Source organism: Schistocerca cancellata, chromosome 2 (genome assembly GCF_023864275.1).
Source record: "Schistocerca cancellata isolate TAMUIC-IGC-003103 chromosome 2, iqSchCanc2.1, whole genome shotgun sequence".
In the NCBI taxonomy this organism is placed as follows: domain Eukaryota; kingdom Metazoa; phylum Arthropoda; class Insecta; order Orthoptera; family Acrididae; genus Schistocerca; species Schistocerca cancellata.
This window is the reverse complement of record NC_064627.1, coordinates 1,129,202,984-1,129,229,252: the sequence shown is the minus strand read 5'-3', so window position 1 is coordinate 1,129,229,252 and position 26,269 is coordinate 1,129,202,984. Positions and strand designations below refer to the sequence as shown.

The following is a 26,269-nucleotide window of genomic DNA, read 5'->3' as shown; positions in this document are numbered from 1 at the left end:
GATTACAGTCATTGGAAAAGGAATGGACAAGGTACAGGGACACAGTACTAGAAGTGGCTAAAGAATGTCTTGGAACAGTAGTCTGTAAAAGTAGGATGAAGCAAACAGCTTGGTGGAATGATACAGTCAAGGCAGCCTGTAAAAGGAAAAAGAAGGCGTATCAAAAATGGCTACATACCAGAACCCAGGTAGACAGAGAAAGTTATGTTGAAGAAAGAAACAAAGCCAAACAGATAATTGCAGCATCCAAGAAGAAATCGTGGGAAGACTTTGGAAACAGGTTGGAGACTATGGGTCAAGCTGCTGGAAAACCATTCTGGAGTGTAATTAGCAGTCTTCGAAAGGGAGGTAAGAAGGAAATGACAAGTATTTTGGACAGGTCAGGAAAACTGCTGGTGAATCCTGTGGATGCCTTGGGCAGATGGAGGGAATATTTTGAAGAGTTGCTCAATGTAGGTGAAAATGCGATCAGTAATGTTTCAAATTTCAAGGTAGAATGGGATAGGAATGATGATGGAAATAGGATCACATTTGAGGAAGTGGAAAAAATGGTCAATAGATTGCAGTGCAATAAAGCGGCTGGGGTGCATAAAGTTAAGTCGGAACTCATCAAATACAGTGGAATGTCAGGTCTTAAATGGCTACACAGGATAATTGAAATGGTCTGGGAGTCGGGACAGGTTCCATCAGACTGGACAAAAGCAGTAATCACACCAATCTTTAATTATGGAAACAGAAAAGATTGTAACAACTACAGAGGTATCTCTTTAATCAGCGTTGTGGGTAAAATCTTCTCAGGTATTGTTGAAAGGAAAGTGCGAGTATTAGTTGAGGACCAATTGGATGAAAATCAGTGTGGGTTTAGGCCTCTTAGAGGTTGTCAGGACCAGATCTTTAGCTTACGGCAAATAATGGAGAAGTGTTATGAGTGGAACAGGGAATTGTATCTATGCTTTATAGATCTAGGAAAGGCATATGACCGGGTTCCTAGGAGGAAGTTATTGTCTGTTATACGAGATTATGGAATAGGAGGCAAACTTTTGCAAGCAATTAAAGGTCTTTACATGGATAGTCAGGCGGCAGTTAGAGTTGACGGTAAATTGAGTTCATGGTTCAGAGTAGTTTAAGGGGGAAGACAAGGCTGCAACCTGTCTCCACTGTTGTTCATATTATTTTTGGATCATATGTTGAAAACAATAGACTGGCTGGGTGTGATTAAGATATGTGAACACAAAATAAGCAGTCTTGCATATGCGGATGACTTAGTTGTGATGGCAGATTCGATTGAAAGTTTGCAAAGTAATATTTCAGAGCTAGATCAGAAATGTAAGGACTATGGTATGAAGATTAGCATCTCCAAAACGAAAGTAATGTCAGTGGGAAAGAAATATAAACGGATTGAGTGCCAAATAGGAGGAACAAAGTTAGAACAGGTGGACGGTTTCAAGTACTTAGGATGCATATTCTCACAGGATGGCAACATAGTGAAAAAACTGGAAGCGAGGTGTAGCAAAGCTAATGCAGTGAGCGCTCAGCTACGATCTACTCTCTTCTGCAAGAAGGAAGTCAGTACCAAGGCTAAGTTATCTGTGCACCGTTCAATCTTTCGACCAACTTTGTTGTATGGGAGCGAAAGCTGGGTGGATTCAGATTACCTTATCAACAAGGTTGAGGTTACGGATATGAAAGTAGCTAGGATGAGTGCAGGTACTAGTAGATGGGAACAATGGCAGGAGGGTGTCCACAATGAGGAAATCAAAGAAAAACTGGGAATGAACTCTATAGATGTAGCAGTCAGGGCGAACAGGCTTAGATGGTGGGGTCATGTTACACGCATGGGAGAAGCAAGGTTACCCAAGAGACTCATGGATTCAGCAGTAGAGGGTAGAAGGAGTCGGGGCAGACCGAGGAGAAGGACCTGGATTCGGTTAAGAATGATTTTGAAGTAATAGGTTTAACATCAGAGGAGGCACCAATGTTAGCACTGAATAGGGGATCATGGAGGAAGTGTATAAGGGGGGCTATGCTACAGACTGAACGCTGAAAGGCATAATCAGTCTTAAATGATGATGATGATGATTAAAGATAACCAAAGAGATTATATGACAAAGACAAAACATATATGAAACTTCTTGGCAGATTAAAACTGTGCTGGCGGACCGAGACTCGAACTCGGGACCTTTGCCTTTCGCGGGCAAGTGCTCTACCAACTGAGCAACCCAAGCACGACTCACCCCCGTCCTCACAGCTTTACTTCTGCCAGTACCTCGTCTCCTACCTTCCACACGGTTTTAATCTGCCAGGAAGTTTCATATCAGCGCACACTCCGCTGCATAGCGAAAATCTCATTCTGGAAACATCCCCCAGGCTGTGGCTATGCCATGTCTCCGCAATATCCTTTCTTTCAGGAGTGCTAGTTCTTCAAGGATCGCAGGAGAGCTTCTGTAAAGTTTGGGAGGTAGGAGAGGAGGTACTGGCAGAAGGTGTGAGGACGGGGCGTGAGTAGTGTTTGGGTAGCTCAGTTGGTAGAGCACTTGCCCGCGAAAGGCAAAGGTCCCGAGTTCGAGTCTGGGTCCGGCACACAGTTTTAATCTGCCAGGAAGTTTCACATCAGCGCACACTCCACTGCAGAGAGAACAATCTCATTCTGGAGACAAAACATATAATTTGCTCATATTGTGCATTTTACAGAGATTACATTTCATTACAGTATTGAATTAATCATACACTAATCACAGAAGGTCAGTGATGGGATGGTGAACAAAACAGAAAGCTATACGAATCAACAAAAGGTATGTAGTGTCTAAGCTACGGTGTTACAAGCTGTGCTGACTTCGGCTCCTTTGTGTGGCAGGTCTCCGACGCACGGGCGGCCGCCGGACGGCCAGAGCGTGAGCAGCGGCGGCAGCGGCAGCAGCGGCGCCGGGTCCTCGTCCGCCAGCGCCACCACGCCCGGCTCACCCACCGGCAGCTCCGTCAGCGGCGGTGGGGGCGGCGGGGGAGGAGGCGTGGGCGGCGGGCCGCGCAGCCTGCCCCTGCTGACGGGACGCTGCGCGCCGCCAGCACACGCGTCGCTGCCGCCTGCCAGGAGCCGGCCCCCACTGCAGGTCAGCGCAGCCGCTTCCTGGGGCACACCACACCCGGCACCTGCTACCCGCCACCTGCTCCCTACACAGTATTACACGTGCCGATCCCTGTCCTGGGGATGTCCCTTATATCCTGTACCGTCACGTGAACATCGTGCGGGATAGGATCTACATCTACATATACATATACATGGATACTCTGCAAATCACATTTAAGTGCCTGGCGGAGGGTTCATCGAACCATCTCCACAATTCTCTACTGTTCCAGTCTCGAATAGCGCGCGGAAAGAATGAACACCTATATCTTTCCTTGTTGTAGTTGTTGTTGTGGACTTCAGTCCCGAGACTGGTTTGATGCAGCTCTCCATGCTACTCTATCCTGTGCAAGCTTCTTCATCTCCCAGTACCTACTGCAACCTACATCCTGCTGAATCTGCTTAGTGTATTCATCTCTTGGTCTCCGTCTACGATTTTTACCCTCCACGTTGTCCTCCAATACTAAATTGGTGATCCCTTGATGCCTCAGAACATGTCCTACCAACCGATCCCTTCTTCTGGTCACGTTGTGCCACAAACTTCTCTTCTCCCCAATCCTATTCAATACTTCCTCTTTAGTTATGTGATCTACCCATCTAATCTTCAGCATTCTTCTGTAGCACCACATTTAGAAAGCTTCTATTCTCTTCTTGTCCAGACTATTTACCGTCCATGTTTCACTTCCATACATGGCTACACTCCATACAAATACTTTCAGAAATGACTTCCTGACACTTAAATCTATACTCGAAGTTAACAAATTTCTCTTCTTCAGAAACGCTTTCCTTGCCATTGCCAGTCTACATTTTATATCCTCTCTACTTCGACCATCATCAGTTATTTTGCTCCCCAAAAAGCAAAACTCCTTTACTACTTTAAGTATCTCATTTCCTAATCTAATTCCCTCAGCATCACCCGACGTAATTTGACTACATTCCATTATCCTCGTTTTGCTTTTGTTGATGTTCATGTTATATCCTCCCTTCAAGACACCAGCCATTCCGTTCAACCGCTCTTCCAAGTCCTTTGCTGTCTCTGACAGAATTACAATGTCATCGGCGAACCTCAAAGCTTTTATTTCTTCTCCATGGATTTTAATACCTACTCCGAATTTTTCTTTTGTTTCCTTTACTGCTTGCTCAATATACAGATTGAATAACATCAGGGAGAGGCTACAACCCTGTCTTACTCCCTTCCCAACCACTGCTTCCCTTTCAAGTCCCTCGACTCTTATAACTGCCATCTGGTTTCTGTATAAATTGTAAACAGCCTTTCGCTCCCTGTATTTTACCCCTGCCACCTTTAGAATTTGAAAGAGAGTATTCCAGTCAACATTGTCAAAAGCATTCTCTAAGTCTACAAATGCTAGAAACGTAGGTTTGCCTTTCCTTAATCTTTCTTCTAAGATAAGTCGTAAGGTCAGTATTGCCTCACGTGTTCCAGTATTTCTACGGAATCCAAACTGATCTTCCCCGAGGTCAGCTTCTACTAGTTTTTCCATTCGTCTGTAAAGAATTCGTGTTAGTATTTTGCAGCTGTGGCTTATTAAACTGATTGTTCGGTAATTTTCACATCTGTCCACACCTGGTTTCTTTGGGATTGGAATTATTATATTCTTCTTGAAGTCTGAGGGTATTTCGCCTGTTTCATACATCTTGCTCACCAGATGGTAGAGTTTTGTCAGGACTGGATCTCCCAATGCTGTCAGTAGCTCCAATGGAATGTTGTCTACTCCGGGGGCCTTGTTTCGACTCAGGTCTTTCAGTGCTCTGTCGAACTCTTCACGCAGTATCATATCTCCCATTTCATCTTCATCTACATCCTCTTCCATTTACATAATATTGTCCTCAAGTACATCGCCCTTGTGAAGACCCTCTATATACTCCTTCCACCTTTCTGCTTTCCCTTCTTTGCTTAGAACTGGGTTTCCATCTGAGCTCTTGATATTCATACAAATGTTTCTCTTATCTCCAAAGGTCTCTTTAATTTTCCTGTAGGCAGTAACTATCTTACCCCTAGTGAGATAAGCCTCTACATCCTTACATTTGTCCTCTAGCCATCCCTGCTTAGCCATTTTGCACTTCCTGTCGATCTCATTTTTGAGACGATTGTATTCCTTTTTGCCTGCTTCATTTACTGCATTTTTATATTTTCTCCTTTCATCAATTAAATTCAATATTTCTTCTGTTACCCAAGGATTTCTACTAGCCCTCGTCTTTTTACCTACTTGATCCTCTGCTGCCTTCACTACTTCATCCCTCAAAGCTACCCATTCTTCTTCTACTGTATTTCTTTCCCCCATTCCTGTCAATTGTTCTTTCCTTACGAGCTCTAATTTCCCTTATTTTATCTTGGTGATCATTCTGCCCCATGTAGGTCGGCGTCAACAAAATACACTACTGGCCATTAAAACTGCTACACCACGAAGATGACGTGCTACAGACGCGAAATTTAAGCGACTGGAAGAAGATGCAGTGATATGCAAATGATTAGCTTTTCAGAGCATTCACACAATGATGGCGCCGGTGGCGACACCTACAACGTGGTACCATGAGGAAAGATTCCAACCGATTTCTCATACACAAACAGCAGTTGACCGGCGTTGCCTTGTGAAACGTTGTTGTGATGCCTCGTGTAAGGAGGAGAAATGCGTACCATCACGTTTCCGACTTTGATAAGGCTCGGATTGTAGCCTATCGCGATTGCTGTTTATCGTATCGCGACATTGCTGATCGCGTTGGTCGAGATCCAATGACTGTTAGCACAATATGGAATCGGTGGGTTCAGGAGGGTAATACGGAACGCCGTGCTGGATCCCAATGGCCTCGAATCACTAGCAGTCGAGATGACAGGCATCTTCGGGGTGGACGATCGGTTCTAGGCGCTACAACTGGAACCGCGCGACCGCTACGGTCTCAGGTTCGAATCCTGCCTCGGGCATGGATGTCTGTGATGTCCTTAGGTTAGTTAGGGTTAAGTAGTTTTAAGTTCTACGGTTCTGATGACCTCAGAGGTTAAGTCCCATAGTGCTCAGAGCACCATTTGACAGCCATCTTATCTGCATGGCTGTAACAGATTGTGCAGCCACATCTCGATCCCTGATGGGGGCATTTGCAAGACTACAACCATCTGCACGAGCAGTTCGACGACGTTTGCAGCTGCATGGACTATCAACACAGAGACCACGGCTGCAGTTACCCTTGAAGTTGCATCACAGACAGGTGTGCCTGCGATGGTGTGCTCAACGACGAACCTGGGTGCAAGAATGGCAAAACGTCATTTTTTCGGATGAATCCAGGTTCTGTTTACAGCATCATGATGGTCGCATCCGTGTTTGGCTACATTTCGGTAAACACACAGTTGACAGCAAAAAAGTGGGTCGCGCCTGATTTCCTACGTGTAGGCTTCACCTGAATGTACGCAACCAACATAAAATAGCTGTGTTGCACATCGTCGCAACCCTCCACAGTACAGTCGTTGTAAGATACACAATGGGTACTGCTAGAGACTACTAGAGGACTCTGGTCTTTATGACAGTCCATCCAGATGTAAAGTAACACCACAATAGTACAGAAGAGATCGGGCAGTCCTTGACGTTTGTAAACTAAACTTGATTACAATAAGTGACATTTCAAACATTATGGGACAACTAATTTTGTCACATAAATCGTTCCGTAATCCTTGGGCGCAATTAAATATTTGAGACAGTATATGGACTTATAAAGTTGTATGGCAATTGATGGCAGTTGGAAACAAGTTCTTTGCTGTCTAAAAGGTTTACCCAACACATGCTGAACGTCGTTCAACGTTCAACGGGGAGTGGTTTCGCATCAACTTTATGTAATACTAAGCAGTTAAAAGAAAACGTGATTAACAGCGGCAAGCACTCTACGGAAATCCCACCATTAACAGCGAATCACAAGTAATATCATTGTTCACATTACTCAACAGTTACTTGTACACGAAGTTGTACTTTAAATGACATGACCAACGTCTTTTTCTGGATCTGGATGCAAACCCATAACATAAAGCCATTGTTAATCAAGCAAAGCTTTGTGCCCCATCTAGACTCGATCACTAGGCAGAAAGAGACGTCAAATATTGACGTTTGCATCAGTATTAGTTATTAATTCCCACCTTGAACGTAAATGACGGTAATGTTTGTACGAAACTAGGAACCCTAACATGACAATTACCTTCTTGGTAATTAACCTCGAAAGTCGTTGTATATTGTTGCAGTGTCAAGGGACAAAGGATGCACATGTTTAAAATTGAAATTCCATCATGTAATGCTGGTGACAAGGATGCGAACCCAGCATCTGGTTGGATTGTTGAATAAGTAAGTAAAATCAGAATGTAGATATCACAATTTGTCTCCAATAGTGAGGTTGTAACATTCAATTACGACTAAAATTGTATTGCCTGAGCGGGTTTAGATCCCGGCGCCTGCCGCCGTCGTTGTCTAACCAGGAACAGACGAGAAATGTCCAATGTTGGTCGACCATTAGAGAGATGTGCGCACGTTTAACTAGAAATAAGGCGACGAAAACGTCTATGCTAACAGGGCGGAACGCCGCACACATGGTTATGAAGACACGTTAATAATCAAAGTCTTATTCAGTAGTAGCTAGGAGTAGCATGTTTAGTTGCAAAGCTTAAGGGCTTTCTCATCCCTAGTAACGTGTTGCCTAATATCTGCGATATCATGAGGTTAATTTACAAGTGGATTGACTGCCGTAAAGACCAATGTTCTCTAGTAGTCGTTTATCATTGAGATGTAAATGAAGTGCCTCAGCAGAAAGTAATTTCCCTCGTACCGTACTTTTACATTCCGCTTAGTTGTCGTGGTTGAATACACGTTTTCTTAAGGCTACACCTAATGCAGAGCACTTACAAGAAATAATAGTTTCCTGCGTCATGATATTGCTAGCTAGGGGAAATATTTTTGTGGTAGCTATGTTTAAAATGAATGTATTTTTGAACGTATTGTTCGCCAAATACACTCCTGGAAATTGAAATAAGAACACCGTGAATTCATTGTCCCAGGAAGGGGAAACTTTATTGACACATTCCTGGGGTCAGATACATCACATGATCACACTGACAGAACCACAGGCACATAGACACAGGCAACAGAGCATGCACAATGTCGGCACTAGTACAGTGTATATCCACCTTTCGCAGCAATGCACGCTGCTATTCTCCCATGGAGACGATCGTAGAGATGCTGGATGTAGTCCTGTGGAACGGCTTGCCATGCCATTTCCACCTGGCGCCTCAGTTGGACCAGCGTTCGTGCTGGACGTGCAGACCGCGTGAGACGACGCTTCATCCAGTCCCAAACATGCTCAATGGGGGACAGATCCTGAGATCTTGCTGGCCAGGGTAGTTGACTTACACCTTCTAGAGCACGTTGGGTGGCCTGTCGCGACACCACTGGAGGCGGGCTGCACGATGTTGGGGCGTGAGCGGAAGACGGCCTAACGGTGTGCGGGACCGTAGCCCAGCTTCATGGAGACGGTTGCGAATGGTCCTCGCCGATACCCCAGGAGCAACAGTGTCCCTAATTTGCTGGGAAGTGGCGGTGCGGTCCCCTACGGCACTGCGTAGGATCCTACGGTCTTGGCGTGCATCCGTGCGTCGCTGCGGTCCGGTCCCAGGTCGACGGGCACGTGCACCTTCCGCCGACCACTGGCGACAACATCGATGTAGTGTGGAGACCTCACGCCCCACGTGTTGAGCAATTCGGCGGTACGTCCACCCGGCCTCCCGCATGCCCACTATACGCCCTCGCTGAAAGTCCGTCAACTGCACATACGGTTCACGTCCACGCTGTCGCGGCATGCTACCAGTGTTAAAGACTGCGATGGAGCTCCGTATGCCACGGCAAACTGGCTGACACTGACGGCGGCGGTGCACAAATGCTGCGCAGCTAGCGCCATTCGACGGCCAACACCGCGGTTCCTGGTGTGTCCGCTGTGCCGTTTGTGTGATCATTGCTTGTACAGCCCTCTCGCAGTGTCCGGTGTCAATGTGTTCTTTTTTCCATTTCCAGGAGTGTATTTGAGTGAATCGTCAACTGTAGGTATGCCTGCACAGGTTATAGCATAATAGCTGTAGCTGCGTTAGTTTGTACTCCAGAGTTGGGTAGGTTCGGTGTAACTTTTGATCCTTCAAGGGGTGATCGTGGCCATGCGGCCCGGGTCTGTACTAGCCGCGGCTCGCGAGCTACGGGCCAGCCAGGCTGGCCGAGGCGAGACGCAAGTGAGCGAGCTGGCGGTGGCGTTGGTGGGCCGACAGCCCGGGACGAGCCAGCACGGCTGCGCCTCATGCCTCTGCCTCTGCCGCTCCGTTTGACGTAAATATGTTTACCTCCTCTCCTGGAATCAGTACAAGAGCGGCAAGCAGAAATACACATCAGGCTGTCTTCCGTAATGGCTGACTGCTAGAGGTCTACTGTAGATAGAGTCGTCGCTCTCATTGAAGAAAGACGATGTTGCATCAGAGAAGCTGGCAGACGGTATGGTGTACCGCATACCACTGCAACGAGATGGTGGAGGACCTGCCTTGAAAGAGGCACCATCAACAGAGCTCCTGGCTCAGGCAGGAAGAGAGTGAGCTCACAGCAGGAAGACAGGGACCTAGTGTCTAGGAGGAGAGAAAATCCCTTTCTGAACGCGAAGCGGTTGCGAAGGGAGACCAACTTCCCCGGCTCCAGTGACACGATTCGCCGAAGGCTGAGGGACGCTGGACTGCACGCACGACGATCCGCCGTGAAACAAGAGTTCAGCGAAGACAACGTTTTATACCGGCTAGCATTTGCGGAGCTCCATCTGAGGGCGTCGTGGGACAAAGTCATTTTCACTGATGAGAAGATGTTTTCTAGCAGTAACGACGGTCCACGAATCGTTTACAGGCCGCAAGTGACTCGCCATCGACCCGAATATGTAACCACGACGAGAAGAAGTGGCCGGCTATCTGTTACCTGCTGGGGTTGGAATTCTGCGAAAGGGGCGGGAATTCTTCACAGGATAGAAGGAACTCTGGACAGCGTGCAGTGTGCCCACGTACTGGAAAACGTGATGCTTCCGTCAGTGCGAATGCTGTACGCAGAAGGGGACGTCACTTTGCAAGAGGACCATTCTCCCATTCACAAGCCTGCATTTGTGCAGCAGCGGCTCTCCACGATTGGCGTCAACGTCATGTACTGGTCGCCACGGGCGGCTGATATGAACCCCATGGAAAACATGTGGGCTGAGGTCGCCAGAACATTAACAGAGAACTGGCCACGAAACCAACCAACTACTGCGGATGCTCTTTGCGACTGCGTCCTGGAAGTCTGGGAGGAAGTTGCTTCTTCGGGCTGTTAAGTCCGACGGATTATACATTCTATGCATGATACAAGTACAAAATAATGAAGGATTCTGGATAAAATATTAGAGTCCTTAAAATCTTTTGTTATGTCTTCTTTTTCGTCATTTTTCCTCATTGGGGGTTAGCGGAAGATCGCGTGGCAACAGAAAAGATACAATATGAGTTAGTTCTTCTTTCAGTTGCCTTTTTAATTCAAATGGGTTTCTTTTGAATATATAGTTTGTTAAATATTCTATTCTGATTTCATTTATATCCTGTTTAGATACTTACAAACTAATCAGCGTAGATGGACTGTGTCACAGTAGTTTTTGTTATTTCAAAAAAATCTCTTACTTCCCCTCCATCCATGATTAAACCCTGCGTCCTCCACACAAAACGCAAACGATTTCATATTTTGTTTACTCGTTGTTAATATCTGCTCTATTCTCTCTCACACGCTCTCTCTCTCTCTGACACTATCGCCACAAGTGCCCTTCTAATCCATTCCCCAAGACTTTATAAGCAAATCTAGCGGTTTCTATTGACGCTACATTTTCTCTTTTAATTGCTGCTGTCTTTACCCTCTATCATTCCTCTCAACACCTATGAAACCGTATTCTTTGATCTCCCCTTCCCTATAACCCATTCGTCGTTCTGGAAACAGTCCTTCCTTATCCCTCGGTCCTAAGATGAAACGAACTGTGGCACACATCTAAGTAATCAATACTTCATTTCACGCTTATATTTTGCACTTCTGCACTTCTATTCATTCCCAGATCCCGCCCTCCTTCCTGTTACCCGTCCCTTGACATCTGCATCTACCTCTAAATGAATCCTCTGCAATTCATAATTATGTGCTTGGCAGGGGGTTCTGTTGCCGGTGGATTAACCTTGTATTGATGTGTAAAACGTGTAGGTTCACATCTCACGTCAGGCGTAGATTTTTAACACACACAAGTAACTCTCCTGCTCCCCTAGTAACGCCAAGTGCAGAACGCCAGTAAGCTCCGTAGTTCAATATCCGCAGTAAAGATAACATCCCTTCGCTGATAACTGAGGCAGAACGGCATTCGTTTGAGCTGTGACAGATGGAGAAACCCCGGAAGGCAGAAACTCTGTCACCAGCAAGCCGTCGTAAACTAGAAAACGTATTTAATGAACCAATGGCCATGTAAGTTCACAAGGCTCTTGCTTTATTTGAAACTGAGACGTTGAAAATTGTGGTGCTGGACTAGGATTCGAATTCGATTTCACTGTGTTCCCCAAGATTGCAAACTCTTCTAGGCCTTCTCGAAAGGCAACTATCTGATTTCGAATCCTGATCAGCACAAAATATTCATTATTTCATTTCAAGCCCTAGCATGTGTGCTCCGAACTACTAGTGAAAAGTAGTTGCATTTTCAACGTCTCTTCGTGTGTTGTCAGCTGTAACGTGTTCGTTTCAACTCACAGCCACATGGTTAACTTTTTATCACAACATTACAAGATCAAACGTTTCCTTACATCTTTTCAAGTTCAAACATTCCTCTCCATCCTACTGGCGAAAACGGATTTGTGTTTGACGTTGTGTTCGCTATGATCACCAACGACGATATGCTGTGGATTCAACTTCTAGCCAGCAGAGTATTTTCCATCACATCATTGAAAGTACAAACATACCACTCCTAGCTATTATTGGAAAATAATTTGATAGTTAAAGTGTCTTCATGTCCACGTGTGCGGGGTTTGAATTCCATTCAGCACAGAACTTTTCGTCGCCTGTTGTCTAGCTAAATATGCGCACATCTCGCTACTTGTGAACCAACAATAGCTGTTTATCGTCTGTTCCTGGATAGAAAACGACGGCGCTAGATGCTGGGTTCGAATCCCAGCCAGGCAAAAACAATTCTATCGTCATTTGATATTTAACTTCTGATTTTACGTACTTCGTTAACAATCCGATTAGGTGCTGGGTTCGCATCCCTGTCACAAGCTTTCCATGATGGCATTTCTATTTTAAACATGAGCATACCTTGTTCCTTGTGAATGACACCATATTAAACGTCGTTGGGGATAGCTCCCAGGAAGGTAACTGTTGTGACAGGATTCCCAGGTCAGTACAAACATATTCATAATTTATTTTCAGGATCTTATTGTCTTCCTTCGAGATCGCAGACGTGAAACGAGGGGTGCCATTGACTTTTTGAGGTGGAAGCTCTTGTCTCGATTGAGCAGGTTTCCTACTGATTGTATTTCCAGAGCTTCCTTGACCACTTGTATCCCAGTAGAAAGAGGCTGCACCCAGTACCTAAGCTTTCCCGTAATCCATGCAATGAACGGTGCATTGAACAAACAATAAGCACTGTAGAAGGATATTGCATTGAATTCCAGAGATTCACTCGCCTACTACAGCCGAGCAAATCTGCAACAGTTGAAAGCTGTATTCCCACTTGCCATTCCATGGATTTCGTGAGAGTTAAGATACTGGCCATAGCCTCAGCCCACTGGAACTCTATGGTTAAGGAATCTGCGCAAATACACATAACAGACGACCTGCTCAACCGAAACGAGGGTTTTCAGCTCGACATGTCATGGAAATAAATCATTTTGCGTTCGAGCTCTCAAAGGAAATACTGTTATAGATCTCCTCTGCATGACACTTCAACATATGCCATCCATAAATCAGTTAAATACTTCTAAGCAATGTGGATTCGCTTACTTCAAGCTTGTTTTGTTTTTGTCTTAGAAGCACAAAATTTTATCTGTGACTGACGCTGTTGTTATCTCTGACGCATGGGCACTTACTCCACTGAGCAAAATTCTGTACGAGAATGAGCGATAAGTTGTCAACCAAAATGTCAGTACAAGAGTTAATTACATCCGGGATGCACTCCAGAAAAATGACGGAATATTGGATCCACCGGGAAAACTTCAACAAACAATCTTCTCATTTAGTCCATTTCCATTATTCTCATTCTCCCCATAACTTTCCTTGTTTGAGGCCACATCTCAGCTCCATAAAGATGTTCTCCACCACTGTGAAATATTGTCTTGGTGTCCTACCGATTATCATTATTCCGTACAAAGCTGGGCCGGCCGCTGTGGCCGAGCGGTTCTAGGCGCTTCAGTCTCGAACCGGGCTGCTGCTAAGGTTGCAGGTTCGAATCCTACCTCGGCCATGGATGTGTGTGATGTCCTTAGGTTAGTTAGGTTTGAGTAGTTCTAAGTCTACTTGACTGCTGACCTCAGATGTAAAGTCCCATAGTGCTTAGAGCCATTTGAACTTTTTTTTTTTTCAAAGCTGTAGTAGCTCTACATGAAATGTATTTGCGGTTGCGAATACGAATAAGCATCAGCTGTATAAGGGAATGACGGGTATAGAAATTTGTGTCGGACCAGTGCTCAAACCCGGGCTTCGCACATCGCGCGAGCGGTCGCCTTAATCGCTTTGTCTACCCGTGCACGATTTCACAGCGAGACCCAAACCTCTATATGTCGTCGTTCCTGTGTCACAACCTGTGCTGTTACACACTTTATGTAATTCCCGAGCAGGGGAGGACATTTTTATTGAAAGTCGCTGCCCAGTACCGGCGGATAAGTACGATGTTGCAGTGACTGTGTTTTCGGAAGATACTCAACCAATTCTGGCCTGCACTGTTCACAACTAACACATCAAATAATCGACGTAACCATTCATTGGCACTTCAGCCACCTAAAATGTTGCATTGTAGTTGCGAAACATTAATCACTCAGTTGAAATGTTTGGAGCACAAACACATACTCGTAAAATACACCGTTCAAGTAAGTTCTTATCAATTTAGACGAGTGCCAAAGTTCTTGCAGTTCGCATTAAGCCTTTATCGTGGCGTTACTAGTTATTTTCACGAGGTACCCGTGTCCCATCGCGATGCAGCTGTTTGATGATTTAGTGATACGATATCCGAATGAAAAGTCTCTACGTTAGTGATTTTTGTCAAACCGACTATACAGTGTGTTCGGAAAATTCCGTTTCATTCTTCTAGGCTATGCAGAGGGGAGTGATTAGATAATATTTTGAACAGGAACTCATGCCCGGAAACGTATCGTTTCCTTTCCCCGACGGTTTCAATTAGCACGTGTAACGCATACACGTACGCTGAGGGAAAGAGAAAATTCTCAGAGTTGCTGGTTCTTGTTTGGAGTATGATAGACAGGATGACGTGTAGAACGTCAGACGATCGTGTAATGTCACTTAACGTCTGCAAAGTTTAATTTACGAGACTCCTGTAGAAACACAGGAAGATCTGCTGGCACGGATTCTGGCTGCTATACTAAAGTTGAAGAGACATCAGGTGGGATGAAGAGTGTGTACCAGAACATGTCTCGTAGGAGTAATGTTTATAACGAAATTGGTGGTCGTCACATTGAGCTGCTGCTATAAGGAATCAATACCGTTCTGTACGTTCGTTCTCTGTTTCTTTCTTTCTTTTCAATTGTTTTTTAATACTGTGAACACATAATGTTTAAATGTTAATACAAAGTACTTAAGTAATAAATAGATGTTTCTTTACCTCTTCTTTCGAATTATTAACTGATTACTATACTGCTTTACGTTTAATTCAATTCCTCAAGCAGAAGCGGATGAGTTAAACATTTGACTGGAAACCGTCGTAGAACGGAAGCGTTACGTGTCCGGACATTGGTTCCTATTTAAAATCTTCCATATCTACATCTACATTTATATTCCGCAAGCCATCCAGTGGTGTGTGGCGGAGGGCACGTTACGTGCCACTGTCGTTACCTCCGTTTCCTGTTCCAGTCGCGTATGGTTCGCAGGAAGAACGACAGTCGGAAAGCCTCCGTGCGCGCTCGAATCTCTCTAATTTTACATTCGTGATCTCCTCGGGAGGTATAAGAAGGGGGAAGCAATATATTCGATACCTCATCCAGAAACGCACCCTCTCGAAACCTGGACAGCAAGCTACACCGCGATGCAGAGCGCCTCTCTTGCAGAGTCTGCCACTTGAGTTTGCTAAACATCTCCGTAACGCTATCACGCTTACCAGATAACCCTGTGGCGAAACGCGCCTCTCTTCTTTGGATATTCTCTAGAGACTTGCGGTACACGGCTGTTAGAAGGGGGACAAATTCTTTTCCGTACTCTGTGTAGAATCGAATTGGTATCCCGTCAGGTCCCGTGGACTTTCCTCTATTGAGTGATTTCACTTGCTTTTCTATTCCTTGGACACTTATTTCGATGTCAGCCATTTTTTCGTTTGTGCGAGGACTTACAGAAGCAACTGCAGTGCGGTCTTCCTCTGTGAAACAGCTTTGGAAAAAGGTGTTTAGTGTTTCAGCTTTACGCGTGTCATCCTCTGTTTCAGTGCCATAACCATCCCAGAGTGTCTGGATATGCTGTTTCGAACCACTTACTGATTTAATGTAAGACCAGAACTTCCTAGGAGTTTCTGTCAAGTCGGTACACAGAATTTTACTTTTGAATTCACTGAACGCTTCAGGCATAGAACTTCTTACGCTAACTATGACATCGTTTAGCTTCTGTTTGTCCGAGAGGTTTTGGCTGTGTTTAAACTTGCAGTGAAGCTCTCTTTGCTTTCGCAGTAGTTCCCTAACTTTGTTGTTGAACCACGGTGGGTTTTTCCTGTCCCTCACTTACGCTCCTCTACAAGTACGAGAAGTTTTTTGTAATGCGAATTTCCGAAGTGCCTACATGACTCTCTGTCACCTTTAATGTTCACCCGAATAATTGTTCAGTTTACAATATTTGTTCCGTGGTTCATTGTTGTTCTCGCGACATGACACTCAATTATAGAGTCATCAATGTCGTGTGTGTGTGTGTGTGTGTGTGTGTGTGTGTGTGTGTGTTAAGTTCCTATGGCATCAAACTGCTGAGATCATCGGTCCCTAGGATTACACACTACTTATTATAACTTAACCTAACTTATCGCTAAGAACAACACACACACACACACACACACACACACACCCATGCCCAAGGGAGGACTCGAACCTCCAACGGGGGGAGCCGCGCGAACCGTGGCAAGGCACCACAGACCACGCGGCTACCCACCGCGGCTCAATCTCGCATAAATCACCAATACCGAACCGTCAAATACACAACTGCCACCGCGTGGAATTAGCCGAGTGGTCCAGGGCGCCGCAGTCATGGACTGTACGGCTGGTCCCGGTGGAGGTTCGAGTCCTCCCTCGGGCATGGGTGTGTGTGTTTGTCCTTAGGATAATTTCGATTAAGTAGTGTGTAAGCTTAGGGACTGATGACCTTAGCAGTTAAGTCCCATAAGATTTCACACACATTTGAACATTTTTTTTGAACAACTGCCGTGGAAAGACTTCTAATTACTTCGACATATTTAATGTAAATGGCGTTCAGTAGCGGCTGCACCAACACTGCATGATGACACACCTCTGAAGAAAAGCCACCACTCTTCTTCAGTCGCAAGCTGTGCTCACCAGAGTGGCGACTATCGACATCCGTATGCCTTACAGACGGCTGTAGTATAATGCGCTTACAAAATATTTACTTACATTTTTTCTGTCTGTCATGTTTTCGTTTGACTGCCCTTAAATTTGCTGTTAACGGGATCTCCCGGTCTTCGAGTGAACAAAGATGTAGACTGCATCGGCGCGTAGCTGAAACAGAGCATGTGTGTGTTGCAGACGCCGACGGGCGGGGGCGGGATGATGGCTGGGGGCCGAGCGGGCCCGCCGCCCCCGCTGCCGCCGGCGCCCGTCCCGCGGCGCGTGCCGCCGCCCCCGCTACCGCCCACCTTCCGCATGGGCGCCACCAACACCAGCAGCCTGCACAGTAGCAACGACAGCGGCTTCAGCAACCCCACCCCGGAGGCCGACTTCTCAGACGACGACAGCGTCAGGTGAGCACGATCGGCTCTCGACAATCCTCATCTGTTTACTGTGAGGTGACCAAAGTCGTGGGGTAGCAACGTGGAAATGTACAGAAGACGGTAGCATCGCGTACACAAACTGTAAAAGGACAGTCCATTGGTGCTTTCATTTGTACTCCCTTGACTCATGGCCACACGACGGGAATTAACAGAAGGTTAAAATGGCTCTGAACACCACGGGACTTAACATCTGAGGTCATCAGTCCCCAAGAATTAAGAGATATAGAACGCGGAATGATAGTAGGAGCCAGACTCATGGGGCATTTCATTTCGGAAATCGTCAAGGAATTTCGTATTCCGAGATCCATAGTATCAAGAGTTTGCCGAAAATACCAAATTTATAGCTTACCTCTCCCCGCCGGCCGCGGTGGCCGTGCGGTTCTAGGCGCTTCAGTCCGGAACCGCGTGACTGCTACGCCCGCAGGTTCGAATCCTGCCTCGGGCATGGATGTGTGTGATGTACTTAGGTTAGTTAGGTTTAAGTAGTTCTAAGTTCCAGGGGGCTGATGACCTCAGATGTTAAGTGCCATACTGCTCAGAGCCATTTGAACCATTTTTTTTTTACCTCTCCCCACGGACAATGCAGTGACCTACATCCTACAATTGGTAACCGAAAGGTTTTAGTGCTAACAGACAAGCAACACTGCTTGAGACGGCCACAGAAATCAATGTGAATCGTACGGCGCAAGTATCCGTTAGCACAATGCTTCCAAATGTGACGTTAATGGGCTATGGCAGCAGACAACCGACGCGAGTGCTTTTACTGACAATACGAAGTCACTTATAGTGACTCTCCGGAGCTCTTGACCATATCGGTTGGACCCTAGACTACTGGGGAACCGTGGCCTGATCAGATTAGTCCCAATTTTAGTTGGTAAGAGATGATGGCAGAGTTCGAGTGTGACTCAGACCTCACGAAGCCCTGGAGCCAAGTTGTCAACAATGCACTGTGCAAGGTTATAGCTCCATGAGGTGTGAACTGTGTTTGCATGGGATAGACCGAATCTTCTGCTATGTCTAAACAGATAGTTGAGTGGAAACAGTTATTGCATAAAAAGTTCTCGGTTTACTTGCCGCGTCAAATTTGGATAAAATGCCGAGCTTTCGATGACTACCTCCGTCATCTTCGTCAGGGGTAAAACTGACTGTCGTGGACCCGTGAGGCTTCCGCTTTTATAAGCAATGGACGGCTTTTCATTGGCTGAATGACGTCACGGTGAAAACGGCACGTACGGAGGTGGCGGCTTCTATGTCCATAGATTCTGTTTGCACGCTTTATCCAGCGTTGCTTATAGCGCCATCCATTGCAACAGGCGGAACGGCGAGGAATGTAAGAAGTCTCCCTATGCGCTCTTTCTTTATCAACTGCGCGCTTCCATGCATTGCTGAGTGCATATCCGGAGTCTCTGTTGAAATCATTTCCACATAGAGGGAGACTTATTACATTCCTCGCCGTTCTCCTCCTGTTGCGATGGATGGTGCTGCAAGCAATGCTCGCTAAAGCGTGCAAACAAAATCTATGGACATACAGGCTGCCACCTCCGTACGCGCCGTTTTCACCGTGACGTCATCCAGCTAATGAAAAGCCGTCCACTGCTTATAAAAGCGGAAACCTCACCGGTCCACGACAGTAATTTTTACCCCTCACGAAGATGACGGAGGTAGTCATCGAAAGCTCGGGATTTTATCCAAATTTGACGCGGCAAGTAAACCGAGAACTTTTTATGCATGGACTCCGTTGCGAAAGACTTCGTAGTCATATGGAAACAGCTATGTTCGGCTATGTGGAGACCACCTGCAGCCATTCAACAGTGAATTTTTATGGATGAGAACGCACAATGTCATCGGGCCATGCTGTTCACTATTGCTTTGAAGAATATTCTGGACTATATGAGCGGATTATTTGCCACCCACATCTGCCGACATGACTCCCACCGAACATTTATGACACATGATGGAGATGTCAGTTCGTGCAAAAAATCTTGCACTGGCAGCCCTTTCACAATAATGGAGGAGCATGGCTCAGTATTTCTGTAGGGGACTTCCATCGTCTTGTTGAGTCCACACCACGTAGACCTCTTGCACTACGCCGGGCAAAAGAAGGTCCGGCAAGATATTAGGGGTGTCCCATGGCTCTTCTCACCTCAGTGAGCATGTCACCAACTTCAACTGCGTGCATAAAATTCATGGAGTGATTCTACACTCCTGGAAATTGAAATAAGAACACCGTGAATTCATTGTCCCAGGAAGGGGAAACTTTATTGACACATTCCTGGGGTCAGATACATCACATGATCACACTGACAGAACCACAGGCACATAGGCAACAGAGCATGCACAATGTCGGCACTATTACAGTGTATATCCACCTTTCGCAGCAATGCAGGCTGCTATTCTCCCATGGAGACGATCGTAGAGATGCTGGATGTAGTCCTGTGGAACGGCTTGCCATGCCATTTCCACCTGGCGCCTCAGTTGGACCAGCGTTCGTGCTGGACGTGCAGACCGCGTGAGACGACGCTTCATCCAGTCCCAAACATGCTCAATGGGGGACAGATCCGGAGATCTTGCTGGCCAGGGTAGTTGACTTACACCTTCTAGAGCACGTTGGGTGGCACGGGATACATGCGGACGTGCATTGTCCTGTTGGAACAGCAAGTTCCCTTGCCGGTCTAGGAATGGTATAACGATGGGTTCGATGACGGTTTGGATGTACCGTGCACTATTCCGTGTCCCCTCGACGATCACCAGTGGTGTACGGCCAGTGTAGGAGATCGCTCCCCACACCATGATGCCGGGTGTTGGCCCTGTGTGCCTCGGTCGTATGCAGTCCTGATTGTGGCGCTCACCTGCACGGCGCCAAACACGCATACGACCATCATTGGCACCGAGGCAGAAGCGACTCTCATCGCTGAAGACGACACGTCTCCATTCGTCCCTCCATTCACGCCTGTCGCGACACCACTGGAGGCGGGCTGCACGATGTTGGGGCGTGAGCGGAAGACGGCCTAACGGTGTGCGGGACCGTAGCCCAGCTTCATGGAGACGGTTGCGAATGGTCCTCGCCGATACCCCAGGAGCAACAGTGTCCCTAATTTGCTGGGAAGTGGCGGTGCGGTCCCCTACGGCACTGCGTAGGATCCTACGGTCTTGGCGTGCATCCGTGCGTCGCTGCGGTCCGGTCCCAGGTCGACGGGCACGTGCACCTTCCGCCGACCACTGGCGACAACATCGATGTACTGTGGAGACCTCACGCCCCACGTGTTGAGCAATTCGGCGGTACGTCCACCCGGCCTGCCGCATGCCCACTATACGCCCTCGCTCAAAGTCCGTCAACTGCACATACGGTTCACGTCCACGCTGTCGCGGCATGCTACCAGTGTTAAAGACTGCGATGGAGCTCCGTATGCCACGGCAAACTGGCTGACACTGACGGCGGCGGTGCACAAATGCTGCGCAGCTAGCGCCATTCGACGGCCAACACCGCGGTTCCTGGTGTGTCCGCTGTGCCGTGCGTGTGACCAGTGCTTGTACAGCCCTCTCGCAGTGTCCGGGGCAAGTATGGTGGGTCTGACACACCGGTGTCAATGTGTTCTTTTTTCCATTTCCAGGAGTGTAGATAAAAAATGGAGTTAAAAATGCTCGCCCCATCAGCACAGGCCTAGGGAAAGGGGGGGGGGGGGGGGGGAGGCAGTGTTATACTCCTCGGGAGACTCATCTGAGCTCCTATGAGACCAGCGGTAGTAATCGAAGGCACCACTGAAGCTATGGACTACGTGGTCATTATTGCTGACCACCTCCATCCCTTCATGCTTGGTCTCTTACCCAACGCTCATGCTTTCTGTCCGCGTTACAAGCGGAAAATCGTGCTACCTTGATTTGAGGGGCATGATAGCCAACTTACCTTGATGTCTTGGCCGCCATATTCTTCTGATCTTAACCCGGTGGAACACATCTGGGGTCATACAGGGCGCCATCTCCGCGCCCAGAAACCACTGACCCCTAATTTATTGGATTGCATGTCCTGTACGTAGATACCTGGTGCCACATACCATCAGAAACCTATCAAGGTCTTGTCGAAGCCATGCCACGCAGAATCGCTTCTGAATTTCGTTCCAAGCAGTTAATCATGATGTTGTGACACATCAGTGTATTTTAACATTTAGCGTTTCAGAGCCTTTTATAACTTTTTGCACAGCGACACCGAGCTTGGAGGCGTAGTGGTTGGCACACTGGACTCGCATTGGGGGGGGGGGGGGGGGGGGACGGTTAACCCGCGTCTGGCCATCAAGATTTAGGTCTTCCGTGATTTCCCTAAATCGCTCCAGTCAAATGCCGCGACGGTTCCTTTGAAAGGGCACGTCCGATTTCCCTCCCCATCCTTAGCACAATCCGAGCTTGTGCTCCATCTCTAATGACGTCGATGTCGACGGGACATTAAGGCCCATCTTCCTTCGTTACTTTGTAGAGCGATGCGTGACTATACAGTCTTAAGAAACTTCGAAATCGATGCAACAAAAATGCAAGGACCTCAGTTTGTGGTGCAGCAATATGTATCTGTATGTTAATTCAATTTATTTGCTTGCAGTCGTTTCGAATGGTGAACTTCACTTGTTGAAGCAAATGGGAGCACTGTTATTGTAGATAGTTATTTCAGCTGTCTTTCTGAGTTTTCTTCCGGTCAGAAATGGTATCTTGTCAGTCTTTTTTTTTTTCCTCGTTGCATCTTCGGTACGCTAATTAATCAACAGTGCTGATAAGCCGCAGATCTATTTGAACTTTGTTTTGTTTTTAGTTATTTTAGGGTTTGACTGTTTCCAGTTGGTTTCTGATAATAAACAGGTTAGATGCAGGAAGCCATCCATTCTATGTTGTATCACTACGGTTGACCAAGTCAATCGCAGTTCCCCTGTCCTCTTCATCCTGTCCCATCAGTTATCAGCGTCTCAGTCGGCTCTGTGATCATTCCCTCCGCTTCTCTTCGGAGGAGCAAATCAAATATTCTGGAAGCCTTACTTCATATTATACCAATTTGTCCTTTCTCGTCTATTTCGGCAGTTCTTCGCCTATGCTTTGGCCATAACTTTTCTTCCGCTACTTTGGTTCAAATGGCTCTGAGCACTATGGGACTTAACATCTATGGTCATCAGCCCCCTAGAACTTAGAACTATTTAAACCTAACTAACCTAAGGACATCACACAACACCCAGTCATCACGAGGCAGAGAAAATCCCTGACCCCGCCGGGAATCGAACCCGGGAACCCGGGCGTGGGAAGCGAGAACGCTACCGCACGACCACGAGCTGCGGACTTTCCGCTACTTTCTCTAACTTTTCTGTCTATATGGAATTCTTCTACGCTTTCTAATACTGAGACGCTGACTAAATCACGCGAAAATACAGAGGGAAATGTAGCAAGCACTTGATATGAATATGGCCATCGCTGCTATCCGAGACAAATGGGAATTCCAATAATGCCTTTTGCAACGGATGCATATGCCTTTGTCTCTATTCATGGAGCCATTGTGGCGTGCTCCACCGTCGGTCACGGACCACGTAGAATTATGCATTATGGATTGTTATACAAGGCGTACAACGGGTACGTAGCGCTGGGACATTGAACAACAGTTTGAAAGCGTGGGCTAGGCAACGGAGAGGGGTCACGCATAGAAACTGAAATAATTTAGGAAGTGTCACAGGGAAATTGAAATCTGCCGGGAAACTTCACACGAACTACACAATAGTTTCATTCCTGATGGCACTCTAATAATTTTCTATGTTCCCAACCTTACACGTACACACTCTCCGCATCCTATACCAACCATCTCCCGCTGACTCCCTTCATGACTACGAAATACACTTAGGGATCTACTTATCATTAAAGCTTCAACAAAATTCCTATTTTCCTCTCTACGTCAGGGTCACTCTTCTACCTACTCTTCTTCCTTTCCAACAGCTTCGTCATGTGCCTGTATCCCCAACGTTTCAGTTTCTCATTAGTTCAAAATCACTCGCCCACAAGAATACTCATTGTGTACTTCTCACCTTGAAACTCCGTGGCAGATTAAAACTGTGTGCCGGTCCGGGACTCGAACTCGGGACCTTTCCCTTTCGCGGGCAAGTACTCTACCATCTGAGCTACCCAAGCACGACTCACGACCTGTCCTCACAACTTCAATTCTGCCAGTACTTCGTCTCCGATCTTCCAAACTTCACAGAAGCTCTTCTGCTCTTCTGGTAGAGCACTTGCCCGCGAAAGGCAAAGGTCCCGAGTTCGAGTCTCGGTCTGGCACATAGTTTTAATCTGCCAGGAAGTTTCATATCAGCTCACACCTCGCTGCAGAGTGAAAATCTCATTCTATTTCTCACTTTCTTCATAAAAATAACAAATCCTGTTTCTCATCCATTCCTTCTTCCAGACATTCGCAAATTCCTGCACCATTAGCGGAATATATCAGGCTCTATCTACGTAATCAATAGAAAATAAGGTTTTACATTCACAGAAAATTTCATGATATTAAACGGTTTTTGAGCTCGTAATTCTTATGTAATTCAACACATTCCAGTGTCTTTAAGTCACTTTTATAGTTTTTAAAGTCTTTCTAACTGAAGGACCTATTTATTACTGCTGGCAGCCTACATGCTGCTGTGAGGGACAAGAGAATAGAAATAACAATAAAAGGGAAAAGATTACAGGGAAATGCGATGAAGCTTACCATTAGTGTTCGTAGCCATCTCAGGCTAGTTGCATATGCCGAAGATGTTTGTAAGAAAGTATGGCAGCGATGACTAATCAGGTCTTCGGAAAACGAAAGCGTAATAGAAAGGCAGCTAACTCTCAATGTAAAGAAACGAACAGTCCTGCAGTACCCTTAATGTAAATATTAAGGAATTTTTGACTGTACGGTTACTGTGGCCAAAATGGAGTCCGTGACAGCACACAAATAGTAGACAATAATTGTGAACGGTGCTACATATTTAGCTGATCACATAGTCTCAGATATAAACTTTAGTTTCCATTCTTCGTGTCCGGAAAATTTCTTAGTAGTTTTTCAGCCCAATATTGGGCTACATCCAACGCTTCTTCCTTGTCAAGTCATAGGTCGTCAAGGGTACATCTCGTGGGGTAGTAGGGACATTGATGAAGATGTTCGATGTTCTGTATTTCACAACAGTTAAGTACTAAGGAATCTCTTGTGGTCTGCATGAAGCACCGTGTTGAGAGTGGCACTCATCCGAAGTCTAAGCAAATTTATCTGTATGTTCATGCTGAATTCATCGGACCTGGCTCCTCGTTCACTATCCACTAGTTCAGTCAAGATGTTGTTCCTGGTGGCCACCATCCGGCGGATCTTCTAGTAATGATATTTGTAAGTCATCTGTCTCTTCAGCACGGCACACAGGCATGTGGGATTGTCCACGTGTGTTCCAGGTTGCTCTTATTCCAGTACAACTTTCTGAAACAGCCTGTAGTTGCGTTTTGTGACGTAGTAGGGTAAAGAGAGTGGGGACTTGTCTGCTCGTTCTTCAGCTCGCGGACCTGCAAAGGAGATAATTGCAGGACCACAATGTGGTGACCTGCCTTCCGTGACGATTCTATCCTCGACCTTCCTCCAGACCATTACACTCCCAGAACACAATTTTTCAATACATTTAAATTCCATTTAGATGTGATTCATCCATTTAATAAGTGTTCTTAACCCAATTCATTCATCTATAGAACCTAATTTTATATCATTTAAATAATATTTTTAATAACGTCCGATTTTTCATCCAATGGGACGCGGAAACTATTAGTCCTAACCAAAAATTAACAGGAGATTTCTCAAGAAATTTAATGTAGTTTAATTTTGTTCCTGAAAACATTTTCGCTAGAGACCGCAGTTTCGGGTTGTTAAATGAAAACGTAAAATGATACTAAAGGACAGCCAGAGTTGCGAATGAAGCAGGCATTTCTTCAGTAGGTTATCGGTTTCGGGGTAACACCCAATTTCGGACCATTATATGTCTAAAAAGTCGAAGTTACAAAACATAAAAACACATGTTTAGGCGACCATAGTGGCCGAGCGGTTCTAGGCGCTACAGTATGGAACCGCGAGACCGCTACGGTTGCCGGTTCGAATCCTGCCTCGGCCATGGATGTGTGTGATGTCCTTTGGTTGGTTAGGTTTAAGTAGTTCTAAGTTCTAGGGGACTGATGTCCTCATTAGTTAAGTCCCATAGTGCTCAGAGCCATTTGAACCATTTTTTGAACACATGTTTACCCTAACTGCGAGTGCAAAGCATAAATGGGCTGCATATCGTCAACTGTACATACCAAGACTTGCCTAGTTAAATGTGCGTGCAAAATAACGTTAAACAATGCCGATACTTGCATGTCCGGATCAAAGTGGACATCACTGAAGTTCGTTAACGAATGATAGAGATCAACTTAGAAGCTCCTAGGAGAACTAGAAGAGATGAGGCCCTCATCGAGCCTTGATTCTTCTACTTCGGGAAATGTTATTTCTGCAGTAATCCAGAATTTTAAAAACAAGCGATATACAAAAGTTACACATCATACGTCGCACATGCACAGATTTTGTAAGTGTACTAATCTACATAGATAAAATACTTTGCAATAATGAGTGCTAAAACATAAAACCAAAGAGGGTAGGACGCAAGTGTCGTAAGACGTGAAAGATATCAACACGTCGTCGTCGGAAGTTCGATGTACAACACTTCCATATCGTAGCATACACAGCGTTGCTACTTCGTACCATAATTGCGCAAAAAACATACCAGCACAAAAAATTGTTTCAAAACTGGTATGAAAATAAAAGATGTTCACAAAGAAACACATTTCTGCAATTTAACTGAAGTAAAAATAGACCAATACGGGTCGTGTATAAAG

The 26,269-nt window shown here is 46.1% G+C and overlaps 1 protein-coding gene across 1 annotated transcript in view; it reads left to right on the top strand.

The window, feature by feature from the left end:
* Positions 1–26,269, top strand: part of LOC126161269 (brain-specific angiogenesis inhibitor 1-associated protein 2) — a 667,893-nt gene that overhangs the window by 635,793 nt on the left and 5,831 nt on the right. The window contains exons 11-12 of the mRNA XM_049917008.1: positions 2,855–3,107; positions 17,133–17,347. Of these exons, the coding sequence (XP_049772965.1) occupies positions 2,855–3,107; positions 17,133–17,347 (468 nt within the window). The remainder of the gene's footprint in view (positions 1–2,854; positions 3,108–17,132; positions 17,348–26,269) is intronic.